The 18,871-nt window shown below is 34.3% G+C and overlaps 1 protein-coding gene and 1 long non-coding RNA gene across 7 annotated transcripts; both read right to left on the reverse strand.

The window, feature by feature from the left end:
- Positions 1–1,834: 1,834 nt before the first annotated feature.
- On the reverse strand, positions 1,835–3,450 carry LOC126714435 (ankyrin repeat-containing protein BDA1-like). The gene is made up of 3 exons (XM_050414623.1): positions 2,696–3,450; positions 2,426–2,523; positions 1,835–2,370 (listed from the first exon to the last, which is right to left on the reverse strand). Exons 1-3 carry the CDS (start codon positions 3,421–3,423, stop codon positions 1,835–1,837), a joined length of 1,362 nt encoding a protein of 453 aa, XP_050270580.1. The 5' UTR covers positions 3,424–3,450.
- A 5,775-nt stretch (positions 3,451–9,225) lies between these two features.
- On the reverse strand, positions 9,226–14,862 carry LOC126719769 (uncharacterized). 6 transcript variants are annotated; one of them, XR_007653197.1, is made up of 6 exons: positions 14,256–14,619; positions 12,474–12,538; positions 10,886–11,469; positions 10,217–10,570; positions 9,877–9,953; positions 9,226–9,524 (listed from the first exon to the last, which is right to left on the reverse strand). It is a non-coding gene; the product is annotated as an uncharacterized LOC126719769 (long non-coding RNA). The 6 variants fall into 6 exon arrangements; XR_007653194.1 differs by lacking the exons at positions 9,877–9,953; positions 14,256–14,619 and adding an exon at positions 14,665–14,862 and having other exon boundaries at positions 12,462–12,538; XR_007653193.1 differs by lacking the exons at positions 9,877–9,953; positions 14,256–14,619 and adding an exon at positions 14,665–14,860.
- Positions 14,863–18,871: the final 4,009 nt, after the last annotated feature.

Below are 18,871 nucleotides of genomic sequence, written 5' to 3' on the forward strand. Positions count from 1 at the left end.
GGGGCACTTAGTCCCTGCCCCAGTCCTGACTCCTAACACACTGGTGCCATGTTAGATATGCTCGTGAGAGAGCGGGTGGTACTGATGATGTGCTTCCTCGGCTCAGTCACGCCGAAAGTGTGACGTGACGAGTCCCTGCTTCGGATTTTGGCTAAAAGGAAGGCGAGACAAATCTTGAGTCTCCGCCATACTTGCCCTGACCGAGCCATTTCGAGCTTCGTTAGAACATGGTGTTTCTGGGAGGGGAATGGTTTTTTCATTGCTTATTACTAATGTGAGTGTATTTCAGGCTAAGGTATAGCCGGAGAGTAAAAGTAAACTCCGGAAGGAATCTAAGGATTTCAAATTTTGGGGGGATTAAAGGGATTCATCTGTGGGAGAAACAACTCTTGTTTCTTCTCTTTATATAGGGGACGAAAAGGAGAGTACTTAATGCGTTCAGATCTCCAAGGAAATCTGCAAACAAGAATACGTCCGTTTCATTCCCCTACGCCATCAAAAACCGTTGAATCTGGGAGGTCTCGTAAAGGGAAGATATTAAAGACGCGCTTCGGATATCCAAACGGCATAAACGCATCGTGCGCAAATTAAGGGGAACATCTTGTAGACCGGTACACTCCTTGGGCAGGTGAAGAGTCGCCGGCGTCAGTCAAGGGCTGAATTAAATGAGCCATAATGAAGGCTCGGTATTACCAAAACCCCCCTCTCCAACCATGATGTTGGACAGCAGGGTTTTGAGGGGCTATTGTGGGGCCCAATAGTTTATGGTCCAGGCCCACTTGCACATGGGAAGCCCAAAGGCCCAAGCCGAAAGAGGTTATGGCCCAAGCTCAAAAATATAAGGCAAAAGATGGCCCCGAGGTGCAGCCGAGGACAGTTTAGTCCTCGGCAGACCCAAAGCTCCCTTGAGAAGAGGGGTAAAAAAGAGGTATAAGAACAAATCTGTAAGGAGATCTAAAATATCTTGGGAAAGTTACCCTTACTACCCTTCCCAGATAAGACTCTGCCCCTAACAGAGCCGTATTCTTCAGCTTTATCAACCATCCCCAACAATTCTGGGATTAGATTGACGGGACAAATATCAGTCTTGTAAAGGTTGACCCTACACGTGGACGAAGGACAGCGAACGCAGGCTAGTATAAAAGAAGAAGTAAGTAAATCTGGAGAGGGGGGGAGAAAAAGGAGGGACTCCCATCCCACCTCGAGAAAAAAGACTCCATGGATGAAAATATCTTAACAACTCATGCACATGACAGAAAAAACCCACCGTTGGGTAACCGGGGTAAGACCTTAATGATCCTCGGATCAAGTCCGAGGAGACCAACCCCGCAGGATACGACGCTATAAGGTTTAAATGCTCAAACCTAACTCCTTTTTCTGTATGAATTTCTCTTAAATCAAGACCGGACCATCGCCCCGTGATCAAAGGCAAGCCTTTCAAGCCCACTCTCTACAAATCATATTGTGAGGGATCTTTCACGTATGAGCCCAACATCATTATTGGGCCGTTAAAGAAATCGTGTCCCTACAGAACACTATATAAACTTTACTTTAGGGACTGATGACTTATTTTGGCCTAATATATAATTAGGCGCAAAGACCACTTTGCTCATTATAATGCATAGAAGCAATAACGTTTGGATTGCAATTTTTGAGTATATGACATTGGGTACTTGCCTTAGAAACATAAGCTAATTAAATTTTATACTTAAAAATTCTTAGTGGGAGATGAAACAAAAATAAAAATTGACAAACATGCACATTTAAGATGCATATAGCTCCAAGCTTGGCTTATTTAATTTTATATATTTTTTCCCCTTCAATTCTTCCTCCATCAGCAAACGCTTTGCATTGAGCCATGCAGCTGTCCTTTAGCCTCATAAGACCATGCTACACAAATGGCGGAAGTATTTAGTAGGAAGATACAAAGAAGCAGGCAAATAGATACATACCAAAAAGTTTCCCAGAATCGAGTCGAGATTATGACAGTCAATGAAACCATATAGCAAACAGATAGTGAAATAAGGGATAGCCGTACTATTCGATAAATGTCCTGGGATGGAATGAGGAGAAGAACTGTTGAGAATGAGAGCATAAATGTCAAAGAATTTAATGACAAGAACACCCAAAAAGGAAATTTTCTAAGATCAATGGGTGTCCCTGCTTCGTTTGGAATAGGAGCACTTGAATTGAATTTTCTGATGGCCGGTAATGTGGTATTGGCTTCAGGATGGTAGTCATCTTGCCAGAGTCCCCCAGGAGGGCTGAGTACTCCTTGATAGGTGACTGTCATAAGCAGTGTAGCAACCACCAAAAGCATATTGCGCCTGTCGTCTGATATTTCGGTCCATTCACCAAAACAACGCATTCCTATTTTCTCAATTTATGAGAATAAGGACCATAGGTAACGTGCGTAATAAATTACTTTTGGAAGAGATGAAGCTGGTAAAGCTCCAGCACGCCGTAGCATAACCTTGATCTCGCGATTTTCTATTTGATTTTGTTGTCCCAACATATCCCCTGCTGTATTACCGTTTAAATTCATAGCGTTTATATCAACACTAGAATATTATAACTTCCTCACAGCCTGCAAAATTTAGTGATACAACAAAAATAACCATGATGTATTAATTAGTAGCAATTTGCAAAGCTAGTGAATCATTTTTAGAGATTAAGCTCTTAATGTTGATCATACAGTGGGACAATATTGATGTTCACAACACAAACTTTACAATGTTTCTTTAGTTTGTAAATAATTGAGGAATGGAGAGGGCTTGCCTTGGGTTGATTTTTGGATACTGCAATGTGCAATGCTGTGTTGCCTTCCTCATCCTTCCAGTTCAGGACTTCACTCTCCCACAATATTGTATTTTGAGACCAATTCTTTCTGAGCCATCGCACCAAGTGTAGAAAAGCCTCCAACTTGTCGTATTTCAAGGCAATATGCAGAGCATTCTCATTTCGAATTGTCACATGTTTAATAGATTTGGGATAGACTTTGAGAAATTCGTCCAATAGATCAAGGTGATCTTCTGTTATTGCTGCATAATGCAAAGGAGTCATACCCTCCCTTCTTTGGACACGGACAAGGTTCCCATCAACCTTTAGAAGCCGAAGCACCATCTGGGTTTGCCCATTTAGTAAAGCAAGGTGAATGGGATTGAACCCATCTGGATTTGGCTTCCAGGCAAATGAGGGCTTTAATCTCATCAGCTCCATGGCCAATGGGATGTGCCCAGCAGATGCAGCTATGTGTAAAGGACTATCAACAAATGGACAAATGGTAGTTGTTACTAGCTGATCGATGTCCTCCAAAAGTTTGACATCCTCCATAATTAGGATGTAAAAGGCATCAATATTTCCATGTTGAGCAACTTGCTTCATTTTCTCAATTCTCTCATCCATATTTGAGAAAGTTGCCATATTAAGGTATGATTTTCCTTGGTATGTACTTCTTGATGTGTGGCTTGAATAAGTAGTGTCGCATACAACAAAGCCAATAGTACAGCTTAATCCTATTTGGTTTAGGAGATCTTTTCAAAAAGTCACCTAATTAACTTTCACTTTGGGTTAAATTCTTATTCTTTCACGTATTTGAATTGCTTTGGATTATTAATTATTTCTTTTTGATTTTAGATTGTGCTCCACGTCAGGCAAGCCAACTTTAGAGTAGTATAATTTAGCTTCCTCTTGACTCTTTCCTTATGTCATAGCCTTCCTTATTTTCGAGTGATCTGAGGATTTTTGGTTTATTTTGCATTTGGGTTTTGCAAGAATATTTTGTATTACTATTGTGTCTACTTATTTATTTTTTACTAGTTTTTGTTAGATCCTTTCTAGTCAGGCTTGGTATAAGGTTTTAAGGACTACTATGCAGCTTAGCGTGACTATGACACCAACTGATGTAATGTGGGCGTGGCTCTGATAACAATTGATACTCCAACTTGCCTCGTGCTGCATGTTCTGTATAGGTCTGGCATTTTGAAGTTCACTTTTTCTGTCATTTTTCTCATCCCTAAGACCATACTCTTCCTCCCTACAAATTGTAGATTTTGTTGGCACTTTTTAGGCTGGTTGACAATGACTAAGGCGGCAAGCTGCTCTGATTCTGATAGACTGATACACATCAAACCACTCCTCTGTTCGCTAAAAGTGTACCTCATTATCTGACAATGTGTGAATTTTGTTGTGGCTACTGGTTTTGGATTTGCATGCTAGAGAAGATTAGATAGCTTCATAATTTTTTTGTTGTTCTTTTTTGTTTTTTTAATGTGAAAGTTTCTTTGTAAGGAACAAACAATCCGCATTTCAAAAGTAATTAGATGTTCATCATATCTATATGACAAGGGATTAGACAGGTGGCTTCCAGGGGCGGCTTGATGCATTTGGGGGCTTAAGGCGAAAATTGATCATCTTATTTTAGATGCAAAATTACTACTAATTAACATGAACTATGTAGAATTTTTTCTTTTTTTAGAAATTTTATAGACAGAAAAAATTTGACAAAATTTTTCATACTTGTTGATGTGGTAGATTGATAGTGGTAAGTAAAACAGTGGTGTTAGTAGTAGACTTAGATGAAAACTAGTAAAAGTTTGCTAACTAAACTCTTATTATTATTATTATTATTTTTTTTAGAAGTGCAACATTCACAATATTTTTTACAACAAATCCTAGATTTTAAACTGCTTTTTGTTTTCTATTTGAAAATATCACTATAATTATTTTTTTGCCATCAATAATAGGCTGTAACAACATGCTACTTAGTATTAGTTGTAAAAGTGTTGTGAAAAATATTATGGACGTTGCATTTTTCTCTTTTTTTTATTTGATTTTCATCTGGTAAAAAAAAAATTTTATTTATTGATTATAAATAACCTTATTGGTTAAAATTTAGGGGCCTTTTTTTTACTTGGGACCTTAGGCAACCGCATTTCTTGCTCCACCATTAAGCCGCCCTGGTGGCTTCCATTTAATCCCCCAAAAATACAGAGAGTAACAAATGGTTCTCACGTTAGGTATAGGCACAAAAGTTGAAAAAAATTAAAGAGAAATTTTGGGCCCCCTAGCCCAAAGAAAAAAAGAAGGAAAAAAAAAATTTGGGCCCAGCCCAAAGAAAAAAAGAGAATTTTTTTTTATTGGTTATATATATATATATATATATATATATTTCTAGAGCTGCAGTTCCCTCTTTCAAAGACCTAGAACTCTCCCTTTTAATTAACCTAGCTCAATTAGCAACTATCAAACTCAAAAATTTAACCCAAAAAAAAAAAAAAAAATCCTAGTTAGCCCAATATTACAGTATTAGCATCAGATATTCTAAATGATAAATATTTAGTATTTAAAACACCAAATACCAAAAACACTACTGTACGAAACATTTCAAATACTATATTAAAGTAGCAAAAGTAAGCTTTGGTTTGTAAAAATAAAGTTTTTTTTAACAACTAATGTTCTTAAGAAACAATATTATTTTGTATTATTTTGTCTTTGTTGGTAGATAATTACATATTAATGTATTAAGAAACAATGATTTTGTGTATTTATCTTGGTTGATATTTTGTTACTACTATATGGATACCTATTAGAATTTTTTTTTATTACGCTTCGGCCCCCTAAATTGAAATCTTAAGTCCACCCCTGGGTACAGGCTCAAAAGTTTGAATGGAAGTCTAAAAGTTTTGGAACAAAACCAACTTAAGGGATGATTACTTCTAGTGCGACATGTATTTAAGTAGTTTCAAGAAGTTCACTCAAGTTCATCATCCCCCATTTATCCTAGTTGCAGTTCATCAGATGATAACTGTATTCTTTATTTTCTTTAATTCATTCTATCTTTACAGTCAACGCCGCCTGCCTGTACTAGCTTCTCACTCTACAATTTATTTTTATTCATTGCTCACTTCAGTAAAATAAATGTATGGAATTTTTAGTTTCAATATTTTCCAAACATTTCACTCGGTACCTATCTTCAGCTAAAGGAAAAAAAAAAAAAAAAAAAAACTTTTATACCCAATTTCAAAAGAATCATGATCCTTTTCATATTCAATCAGATTTTGTATTCTTAACAATTTTTATATAACTATGGTCACGCTAAGTCCCAATCACTAGGCCTAGAATCATAGATCACCTAGCTCTGTGATATGCATGAAAAAAACTAATTTATGTGCCAATGTATAACCCTCATCGACTAAGTACAAAGCATAGTAAAATTGTACATAAATTACCATTTTCATTTCATTCCATATCCAAAATCATATTTTATAAACTTTGTTTAGACAATTACATTTCATTCAAATTCTAGGTTGCCTTCACAAAATTGACACTTGCTTGATCCAATTTTGAAGGGAATAGAACTTTCTAAATAACCAATTAAAACAAATAAAATTAAAAAAGTTCAACGAGGGAGAAAATCTAGTTATTTTCTCTGAATCAATGTAGCTCAACCAATTAAATAAGATTTGTAAGGAAAGACCAAGGAAAACTTAATAGATAAAACATGTTATTTTAAGCAAAATATAAGAAGACAAGAAAATGTTACCTACATCAAGCAGAAGAGATTACAAAATTCGCACCTCTCATCCCTAACCTTCTCGCCTAAGATCCACAAACAAATACCGCCTAAAACAATGACCCAGTTACATCAATCTATGATCTATCTAGATAATTTTATTTACTATCACTTGTTTGGTTAACTAATATCTTATGATATCCGCCTACTACGAAAGCTCTATTTAAATTCCAAGTTAAGGAATTTCTATATACATACCAATACCAAAAGAAAAAAAGAATACATCTAAGATATCTTATAATCAAGTTTGCCCAACCTAAAAGATATCTTATAATCAAGTTTGCCCAACCCAAAACCTCTTGAGTAAAGCCTACAATTTTTTTTTTTAAAATTTTTTTTTTCCTTTTGCCTTCTAATCAGATTTAATAGATTAACGTTGTCAATTTTCCCAAATATTTAATGTGAACAAAAGTAACCATTAGGCAAAGTTATTGGTCACATATATGACCTACTCCACACTAAAGTAGCCATATATCATCCAGACTCTTCAAAAAAAAAAAAAAAGTAGCCATATATCTACACATGACAAGTCTATTCAAAGATCCCATAATCTATTCAAAGATCGACAACCCCAAACAGTAGGATTGTAGGAATGCAACCCACTTGAGACGAGGATTAGAGAGATGCAAGTCAAAGTCGTTGAGTCATGACAAAGCTTTACTTATTTCCACAATGAGGGTCCAACATAGACTTCATAAAAAAATAAAATAAATCCTCATAGGTCATAATTTGTTCTAACTTTGTCCTTTCTTGTTTTTCTAAAAGATGATAATAAAAAACTTTATCATTTCTTTTCTTTCCTCTATCTTTAGCATTGCATGTTTTCAACTTCTCACTTTACAATTTTTTTCTTTGGGTGAATGGAAAATGGGGACAAAAGTTAGGAGATTATAATTTTTTATTTGTTTGTTTGTTTGATTGTGAGGAGAAAATGGAGTGGATCTTGGTGGGGCTTGGGTGTTTTTTTCCCTAAGCCTACCAAAAATCAAACCCCCTAATTTGGGGGGAAAACATAGGAGAAAACACGGGCATAAACATAATTACATATCTCCTCTTTTCTACCCTTCTCTATAACGTCTCAAATTCACTATCCTACCTTCACAGCAAACTAACCCCAAAAAGTAAACTTACAATTTCATCATCAGAATTAATATTAGAGTATAAACCAAAGAAAACCTAGTTTTGAATTGAATTTCGCCCAGAGAGAAAGCGAAAGAAAGCATACGCAAGTGTTGGTGCAAGATCAGGAGGAGACTGAAATAAAGCCTCAAAGCTCTGTATGAACTGTACCATGAAGGCACAATTTTGTAGCTATAATTCTTGTGCCAATCAACGGATGACAAAGGGATAGGGCCATTATTGTAGAAATCATTATTATTATTATTATTATTTTTTATGGAACTGCCAGATAAAAAAATGGACACCAATGAATTTTATTTATGAGGTTTTTTAATAATTTAATTTAATATGTTGATCACTTTGATTTTTTTATTTGCTCATTAGTTAATAGAGTTAATTTTAATTTTATTAATGACATAAAAGTAAAAGTAATAATAATAAATAATAGAATTATATTTTAGAAGTGTTAAAAAGTAATACCAAAATGACCTCTTCTAATTATCTATATAGATTCATGCACTGTACTTTAATTATGCCCAATGAATCATAACTAATTAAGTTTATATATAATTACAATTTCTTATTGGAAGAAAAAAAATTTTGACACACATTTCAGCCGCATACAATGCCCAAGCTCGGCCTCCTTTCTTCATTTTTTTTCATCAATTTTTCACCCATTAACAAATCAGTTAACCACTTGGCACTGAACCTTATCGTATTTTAGAGACAGTCTTATGTTATGCCACACTAGCAATAGTATGAGGTGTGACAACAATAATATAAATGAGTTTGAGATTTATATTTTTAATAAATTCAAATTTAGATTGGTATTCTTAGCCCAAACTTGTATTTTCTCATTTGTAATTAAGTGTATCAAAATGGACCAAAGTGATCCAAAATAGACCGAATGGATCAAAGTAGACCAAAATGGATGAAATTGAACCGAATAGGCTGGAGTGAACCAAAATGAACCAAATAGACCAAATTGGACCAAATCTAGACCAATTGGACCAAAGTGGACCTAATATGATCTTTAAAAAGGGGGGAAAAAACAAGGGGTTATTGAAGCTATTTCTATGCAACAATATATATACTAGCATATAACCTTTGCAATGCAAACCTGACAAAATTCTTTAAATAGTAGGATAATGATTTTTTCTTTTTCTTTAGGAACTCTTTTAGTAGTAGGACAATAAGGATAAAATCTTAATATCAAGATAATGCAAAAACCTTTTATGAGAAAATGATAAAACAGTTAATTTTTTTGATGGCTTTTATATTTCCCATGAAATAAGTGTCAAAACGTTTCTAAAATAGTTTATTAATAATTATCCTAAGGGCATCCGTTAATATAGTCCTATAAATAAAAAACGGATTCAATATCTAATAGTTAAAAATAGTTTACTGCTGCATCAACAAAATTTATTTAAGGGTTTTCTTTTTCTCTCACCTTATTTATTTATTCATGAAGTCAAAATTAGAACATTTTTCCGGGATCATTAAGGTTTTTCTCTTTTTAATTTTAATTTTTTTTAAAACACAACCATGCACATAGATTTTATATAACCACATATTACAAAATCTATATTATACCAAAACACAAATATTAAAACAAAATTCAATTAGCTTTCCGAATCATTAAATCTTTCATTCTTAAAGTCTACATAGACACTTTCACATTAACCTAAAGGAACTTAATATTTTAACTAGAATTCTTTGCGATAGACAATAGAAGTTGATATCCAGGATAGTTGCTAACGAAGAATATCTCATCCAATTGCTTGAACTTCCTTGGATATCTCTCTTTTGCATTGATTTCAAATGAATATTGCTGCCAATAAGGTTAAAAGAAAACAAACTAATTAAAACAAAAAGAGTTTGGCATTCAAAAGCCGATACAAAACCTAGAAGATAATACACTGTAACAATTAACAAATCAGAACTAGGAAAAGATAAAGACATATAGATCTCATAGCTAGGAACAAATCTATGGACAAGATCTTTCACTAGGAAACATGGAGTAATAGTTAAAGCAGTGAGGTAACTAAATTGTTACTCCAGTTTTCAGATGCAAATGGTATATCATGATTGAAAGTAAATAGATATTTTTGAACAATTAAAATGTTAGAAATCAGAACAGGAATTTTATTTCTGATCTAAACCACCATAAATTTTAATTGTACCTTCATTCCAGCTTCCTCAAAAATGGGTAGAAAAATAAAATCAGGATCAACTGTAGTTGCAGTATATTGGCGGCCATCTATACCGGGCCAAAAAAAAAAAGTTATATATAGCTTAAATTACTGGAAAGACAAACAAATAGAATCCAAATCAATTACAGTCATAAAAAGTTTCAAGATGATTAGAGACTAGAATCCAAAACAAAACAAAACTCATAATACAGATCAACAATACCTAATACAGACAAAGACTAGAATATGTTAAAAAAAATTTGTTAACTAAAAAACTGATAATATGAGCAGGGAGAGAGAGAAAAGAGTTAATAAATCTTGTTGCACATACCTGATTTTGGATTGCGAAGTGATAGCATTTGTCCAATACCTTTTCCTGTTTCCCTGGGCCAAGTCTTTCCTAGTTGCAAATCATGCTTATTGCAACACTTTCTCTTCTCCTTAGTTTTAAGTCTTCAGATCCAGATTTTCCATTCTTGATATAATATGGACATGGTGGCCTATGTAAACGACATAGGACCAAAGCTGCAGAGCCAAACAATTGACTATCCCAAGAAGATATCCATATCCTGGTAAAACTAAAATCTTCAGAAGCTCAAGAGGACAAAAGTGATGTTGGATTATTAAAATCCTTGTACATGGCTCTCCCAAATTGCTTGTCACTTGCCATAAGCTACAAAAACATCTGAAAATTTTATCCATAATGGATATTACATAACGCTATCTATAACCAACAATCAGTTCAAAGTGTATTTCAGGAAATGATAAAATTAATTTCAGCCCTGAAGGAAATGCTATTTCATAACAATGATAATACATTCTCAGAGTCTAATCTATACACTCTGTAGAACTCTTTAGTTCCCTCAAAACTGATTTTGGTGGTGCAATCTTCCATTCCAGAAAAATATGATTGGCAGCTAAACTACTTCATTTTCACCCAATTAACATTAAAAAAGTATGTATTTACACCAAAAGCTTCTATTCTACAAAAGCATGTTACCATGCTAGTCTTTATCAGAAATCTTTTGCTTCTTCCACTTATATGCAGCTTCCAATATTCTAAGATTAGTCGTCTGAGTTTCCTCTAGGAACATGTAATCAATGTATTCCTCATATCTGCCAATTTAAACTTGTTAGCACAGGCAAACAAGGAAAGCTTACAAAATGTAATGGAACACAATTATATCTCGGACACCATCTGCCTCCTCTTTTTCAGCTTTTTGGCAGCTTTGCTTGGACTATACTAATATCATCAATCTCACCAAAACTGCTTTCCATGTTCAGCCACTCTTCCAATGGCTTTGCTCTTTCCTCTTTCAACTCAGGTGCAGATGTTCTGTAGTAGTTGCTGGTTATCTCAAAAACCCCTGATTCATAGAAAACAAAAGAAAAGTGTTAGAGCTTGTTTCATTGGTGATGAAATTTAAAAATAATCAGAATATCCACAGTCTTTTACTCTACTTTGCAACCAAATTAAGCTGCAAACAAGACACAGGCACTTATGCTTGGCTGAATTGCTTTGAGCACAATGCAAGAAGAACCGCTTCTAGATTTGCTTCACCCATCCGACTTATCCTAACCACCCTGCATGACAAAGTCATAGTCCTTGATGATTTAGAAGAAAATGTAATATAAGGCTACCATAAAAAGTAAAAACTCTAGATAGTGACTCATATAATCACTTTTGTTTAGCATAGGCTTCTGCTTGAGATTCATCTTCCAAACCAATGGACAAAAAACACACTTCCAAACCAAGGCCCAAATTAGCAATTAGTGTCAATGCCTAAAGTACTCGAAATTGGACAATACCAGCAAATATTCTTTGATGTCAATGCCTAAAGTACTCGAAATTTGACATAACCAGCAAATATTCTTTGATGTCAATGGTTACTAACATACATATTCATTCAAAAAAATTAATAAAGCACTTATAAACAAATTAGTTTGTACTTATTAATACTCTTTCAAATTGCAGAACAACATTATATGAGAAGAGGAGAACAAAAGACTTATTTTTTCACATCAAAGATTTGATGAAATATAGAAATAAAACAGGAAAATCTCCAACATTGGTATAAAGGTAACATAAGATTTATGTGTTCGCTATTCAATCTAAGCTCGTTTATTCCTTGTTGCAAAAAGGAACGTTCTGTTCTGCTTTGAGTTGGGGTCTGCTAGTCAACTACCTTCTCATCTAAGGTGGTAACAATGGATTCCGGCTTATAAGATATTAATAAGTTTTAAGTGGGTAATCTACCTACCAAAATCCTTCTCTTGCAGTATTGGACCGATTGACGAAGAAGTGAAGATATTGAGAACAACATAGGCAGAGTTTTAGTATTGATTAAAAATCCAACCAGAACTAATTGGAATAAGGATTCATATAGTGTCCCCAATCAATTTGGATTAAGACTTGGATAAGTTGAGTTGAGTTCAAGTTAGAGATTCATATGACAAAGCTAATAGTGATACGCATGGCAAAGCAATGTTAGGAATCTGAATAATTAAATCAAGTGAAAGTAATTATCACATTGAAAGAGTTTTAGAATTATAATTCTAAGAAAATGGGGCCCAACATTTTATGCAACCTTGAAATCTGCTCCTCTTGATTGATATCCTTAAACTCTTCCTAGAACTCCTCTAAACTTCAAAACTGCATTAAATTAGAAAACATACATTCAGAAAATGTTCATAACCAATTACTGTAACATACTCTTAAGGAATCAAATGACTAAGAAACATGCAACAAGTTATTGAAGTAAAAAATAAGCTTATGAATGCAAACATAAAAGCTACTAATCAAAAAACAACTCATAATTATATTAAATGCCCAATAAATGACACCACACAAATTTTTTATGTTCAAGCATTCAAGCTAAGTTAAAACACATACAACATTGACATAAAACTTATTTTTATGTTTCAAAGTCCTTAACACTAAAGACATTCTAGGGACTTATCACCTGTGTATATCAGTATATGCTCCATCAATCTGACACAAGGTTATTTATGCCCAAGTTAGTTTACTGGGTTAATCTATTTGTATAAATCAATAGCATTTGTGTACGATTTCACCTATATATGTAATGAAGGGAGTCCGATTGTTTCCGTAGCAATGAGCTTGGGAGATTGAAAGTAAGAGAACGTGAGAGAAGCAAGAGTTTTATGCATATATATTAAACAGGGAATGAACCCAGTTGACAAGATTCAAATTAATTTAGCAGCAAGCTTTGTGCTGGGCAGATCCTGAATTGGGGCCAAGAATTCTTATCATGCACATATCAGATAGCAGCCTAACTTTCCTGTTCATTTAAAGCAAACCAATCATCCAAGAGGACAAACAACCATGCCTTAAGTCCATCTACCAGTGATTCAAGCATGAAGGCTATTTCTTTAACTTCCAATTAATTAACGTTCAAATTTGGAATAACTTCAAACAAAAACGAACTCAAGATCATGACTAGAGTCTAGAGGGAAAAGTAAAAAAGAAATATAAAGGAACTCTATTTCTATTCAATGGAATTGAAACTGCTTCCATGTTTATGAAATTTTGAGAAGCTGTTATACATAGTTTAATCCACCAAATACAAATAATAGGAAATATGAAAAAAAGAAAAGAAAAAAAGACTGTAGCCTTGGGGAAAAACAAGTCTAATAGTGAATGTAATTCTCATAATGGTAGTTTACTGGAAGTTGACGAAAAGGTCATATGGGGTTATTTTTCATCAAAAATAACCATAACAATTCAAGCTAAGCTAAGTTATATGGGGTTATTTTTCATCAAAAACCTTAGTACAATATGGATACAAGTCTGTACACAAATATATGTACTGTACACCTCATCAAATATGTGTAATATGTATGTATACAAAACTGATCAATGCCGACTCCATATGAAATTTGAGGTGAGGATCTAAATAGAACTTCTAAGTACAATTTTGACTCAACTGAAACTTAAATTTCAACTTGACTAATTGAATTGCATTTTCACAAAACCAGTAATATATTAAGTCACTGCACAGAGAAACAAACATATATTTCTATTCACTCCAATTCCAAGAACCACCAATTGCAGGTGAAATTAACCAAAAGGCTTGTTGTAATATACTAATTATCAAACTAGCTAAACATAAACATAGAATTTTCAAGATCATCAACAAACTCTCTGATCAAAACCACAAAATCCACAAAGTCAGCATCAATACTAACTCATATAATAAATTGAGAGGCATCAATTTTAAAGAATTCAAAACCTTAGATACCACAATACACAAAACAAAAATCAAAACACAGCATTCTCCTTTTTTTTTTTTTTTTTTTTCTCGGGAAACAAACAGAGTTAGAGAGAGAGGAGCTGTAAACAAACAGACAGAGTTAGGATATGTTTGTTTTCTGAGAAATGTGAAAGGATCTTCACAGCGGACGAGAGCATCTGTACTGTGGCGGCGTTTTGGCTCTTCGTCGTAGATGAAACTACAGATGTGCAAAGAAGACCGACAAGAAAGTGCGGGAAAAGTTGAACAAGGAGGGTCACATTAATTTATTTTGGAGGGTTAGTAGTGACCTTGAAATAAGTCTACCTAAATTTATTAGTGTTTGTTTCAACACATATTGCAATAAAGAAGGCGATGGCAATCAGACTGCTTTATTGCAATAATATTATATATACATACAAACATTATATTCATAGATGACGTAGAGTCTTTCCAACCATGCCTATATAAGCTAAATTTTATTCTCTAAATTTCTTAGTAAACAAAAATACAATAATTGACTCACACAATCTAGATGCTTACAGCTCCAAGCTCGGCTCGTTCTACCTTTTTTAATCCTCTTCCATAGAAACTATCACAATTTTATCCAAATGGAATTTGTTTGTAATTCTAATTCATCTTCTCTCGTATGTTCTCTCTCTTCTCACTCTAAACATTTAAGAAGTTAGTAATAAATATTGCATGATATATATCAAAATAAATAAATATTGCGTAATATTTTCTCTCTAAACGTTTAAAGAGATCTATCAAAAAAATAAATAAACATTTAAAGCGGTTGTAGTAAATAAGGTGAGAGAAAAAAAATGCCCTTAAAGAAATTCTCCTATGCAGTAGTTGACTAATTTTAAGTATTAAATCTCATAAAAATTAATGGTCTATAAAAAGTGTAATTTTGTGGACTTAGGCTTGAACCTATCTCTATAAAAGATTCTAATAAATGTATGGTATTATTGCACATTTATTGCTTTACCGTATACCAAAATACTTAATTCTAGAGTTTTCTATCTCTCTCTCTCTTATTTATAACAACTAAGGCTTAGTTTGAGGCATTTGGTTTAGATTCAGTGCATTGGACCTAGTCAGATGGTGACACATGTCTAAAAATAGACACAGGTCATCATCTCAATGGGTTCAGTACTACTGGACACTAGACCTTAGCCTTATCCTAATTTAGGAGAAAATTCTTAGGTAGTCTCGGAGTATAGTGAAATGATGCTCTCTCCTCTCACATTCATAATAGACCCCACCATGAATTTATGGAAACAATACATTTAAAAAAAAAAAGCAATTATGGAAATTTAAAAAGGGAAATGCTAACAAGTGCCCTTAGGGTACTGGTTAAGAATCTAATTAAAAAAAATTTTGACATCACTTTTATGGGAAATGAAAAAAGATGTGAAAACATTAATTGTTTTTTTTTTTTTTTTTCCCATAAAAATTTTCTTTAACTGGATTCTTAACCAGTGTTCTAAGGGCACTCGTTAGTATGACCCATTTAAAAAACATTTAAAGTGGCCCTAATCCTAATTTTTAATTGATTATAGTATTCCTTTAAAAAAAATAGAGGGAAACAAGACCCATGGCTTACCAAGAGAACTGCTTTGATGTGTTCTTTTGTTCGAATGAAATGAGTTTTCATCCTTTAAAATCTTTAGCATAACATCAACAATGTCTTCTTGCTTTAACTTCGGCTAGGCTAGATCAAGCTGTTCATCAAGCAACCTTTCGAATAATGAATCAAATCTATGATAACATTTTTTAATCCGCCGTGGAAGTCCCATTATTGCATCCACAATCCCCCTGAGCCATGGAAGAATGTCTACAGTTGAAATCATGCCTAATATTTGCATGGCTTATTCATTGAGCTCTTTAAGCTTACCTCCCTCCATTTCTTCATAATCTCTATTGAATGCCATATGATATATAATGGAGTATGTTAAAGTAAGTGCTTTCTCACCGAGATCAATTGAGTTTGGCGAATTCTGAGTGATGGAGTCAATCAATTGAGTGACCAGGGACGGAACCAGGACTCATACCTGGGGGGCCAAAGCTTAAAACCAAAAAAAAAAAAAATTATGAAAAAAAAAATTAACATCTATTTCATATTCAACAAAATACTACATACAAAATAAGTATTTCTTAAATATTTCATATTATAAAGCACATCAACAAAGTATAACATACGAAATAAGTGTGCGATTTTTGTTTAGTCCATATTTATTTTTTTATTTTGTTATTGTAGTTAAAGGGGCATGAATTTTATTTTTTTATTTATTTTCTTGTAGGTCCATATCTAAATATTTTAGAGGAGGAGAGACAAATATATATATATATATATATATATAAGGAAAAATCTTAATTTTTTTATGTAGGTCCATCCCTGATTTTGTCCAATTTCATCAAAAAATGCTATTAAATTTGAAACTTCGAAAACACAATTGAACGAAAGTAAAATTAGAAGACTGAAATGAATTTTAGTTTGATTTAGAAGATAAAATTTGCATTTCAATCTAAATTATTTTATCAATTAATTTTTAATTTTTGGCCAAAATTTGATAATTTCTCCGATATGACTCCGGAATAGCTAGCTAGTATTTTAAACTAACATGAAATTGATTCATTAAAAAAAAAAAAAACATGAAATTGAAGTGTTTTTGTACTTGCCTAAGTACCGGCATGAAAAATAGTACTAGTTGGTAGAGTATGTAATTGAATCTTTTGATGGGATCAAGCCGTGATGAGGGAAAGCAAGAAGGTCCACCCAGTTGTAACGTACTAACGTGTAAGCCCCTAGCCCAAACCCAATTGGTCTAATTAAGGTTACTCAAAACCCACTGTGATAACTGATAACCAACCAAATCTTGCTTTCTTTTTAGAGTGTACATTTAAGGTGGAGGTCGACGTCACACCCTGTACCTAGAACTAAAATTATTTAATATTTCATCCATGGGTGTTTATGTAATGGGCAATTGTACATTGATTTTTTTTTTTTTTTTGAGAATGTTTGTACTTTGAATTCGAATGGACTTAATTGGTAGACCGAAATTATTAGTAGTTTTTGTGAAGATTTGTGGTCTGTGTTTTAACAAAAGTCGTCTTAACTTGTGAAATTTACCAATCAAATAACTCCTAACTAGAGGAAAATGGGGATTATAAAGATGATAAATTTTGAACGCAAGTGGATTTTGCCATTTAGGTGTGTGACAGAGTGTGAGGAATTTCATTGCAAACTCAAAAAAAAAAAAAAAAAAAAAAAAAAAAATGGCGATGATAATCCAAACACTGCTTTATTGCAATAATATTATACATACATACATTATATTCATAGATGGCGTTGGGTACTTCCAACAGTGCCTATATAAGCTAAATTTTATTCTCGAAATTTATTAGTAAACAAAAATACAAATTGACACGTATTCTAGATGCAATAGCTCCAAGCTCGGCTATATATTTTTTTTGTTCCTTCCATGTAACTTCGGCAAATAACCTAACCCATGAAACCTCAGCAAATAACGTAACCTGATAGGTGCAATGATTAAAGCGACTCCTCCAATGAAGACATAAAATGGTGAACAACCAATAATTATTTTGGCAAACCAGTCTGAAGCCTGGGTTATGATCATCAATGAACTAAAATAGCCGAAACAGAGGTATACAGAGAATACTGCTAAATTCGCACCAACGACTTCGTCTGGTGGAACGAGGATAGCCATTGATGCGATTGAGGAGAATACGCCAAGTCGGTTGAGAGTTGGGACGACCTCGTGGACCCACGGACGCTTGCTTTCTACTGCTTAGGCCCGGACCCATCTCCTTACGTCTTGCGCAGCATTAATATTGAGGAGAAGAAGAGTAAGTGTTTACCTCGTCAGTATTGATCTTCACGTGTGTACTTTGGATTTCTTAGTTTTTTTTAGAGATGTCAACCAGGTTCAACAAAGACATGTACGCTAAGATGAGCTCCAAGAAGGACGAACTTTTGGCGAATATTGGCAAGAAGGGTGTCTGTATCACGGGGAAGAGTTCATCAGTTCTTCCATCTGCAGATACCACTCCCATTGTCTCTGGAGTTGAGAGCTTGCGGGTGGCTTCTCCGGCTACCTCAGTCGAGGAAATTCCCACCCCTTCCTCCAAAAGGCAGCGAGTGTCGGCTAAGGAGAAGGAGAAGGAGAAGGAGAAAGTGGATTCGTCCGTCTAGGATGACGAGGGCGTGGCCGTGGAGCGGGCGCATGGCGTCGTAAAGGCTGAGGACCTCAAGGTCTTCTCTGGAGTGCCTCTCAACGTAGTTGCAAGTCAGCATGTACACAAGATCGTCCAGGTAAAACCACTTCTGCATTCTCCTTGTTCTCCTTACATATAAATTTCCCTTTTTTTTTTTTTTTTTTTTTTTTTTTTTTTTTTTTTTTATAACTGACGGACTTAATTTGCTTTGTCAGGTGTTGGGGGAGAGCCTTCACCTTGCTTCTGAGTGTCTTACTCAAGAGGCTAAGGTGGCGTCTTTGGCGTCCAGGATGGAGTCTTTGGAGAAGGAGAACTCCACGTTGAAGAAGGATCTTATAGAGTCAATGGACAAGGCTGCTGCTTTGAAGGAAAAGGTCAAGGCCCTGAATGTCGATCTTAGGGTTGAGCATCAGCTAAACCTGGAGAAGGACGACCAGCTTCAGGCGGCCAAAGAAAAGCTTAAAACGATCGCTACTAGGTCCGTCGAAGCC

The sequence above is a fragment of the Quercus robur genome, chromosome 1 (genome assembly GCF_932294415.1).
Source record: "Quercus robur chromosome 1, dhQueRobu3.1, whole genome shotgun sequence".
Classification (NCBI taxonomy): domain Eukaryota; kingdom Viridiplantae; phylum Streptophyta; class Magnoliopsida; order Fagales; family Fagaceae; genus Quercus; species Quercus robur.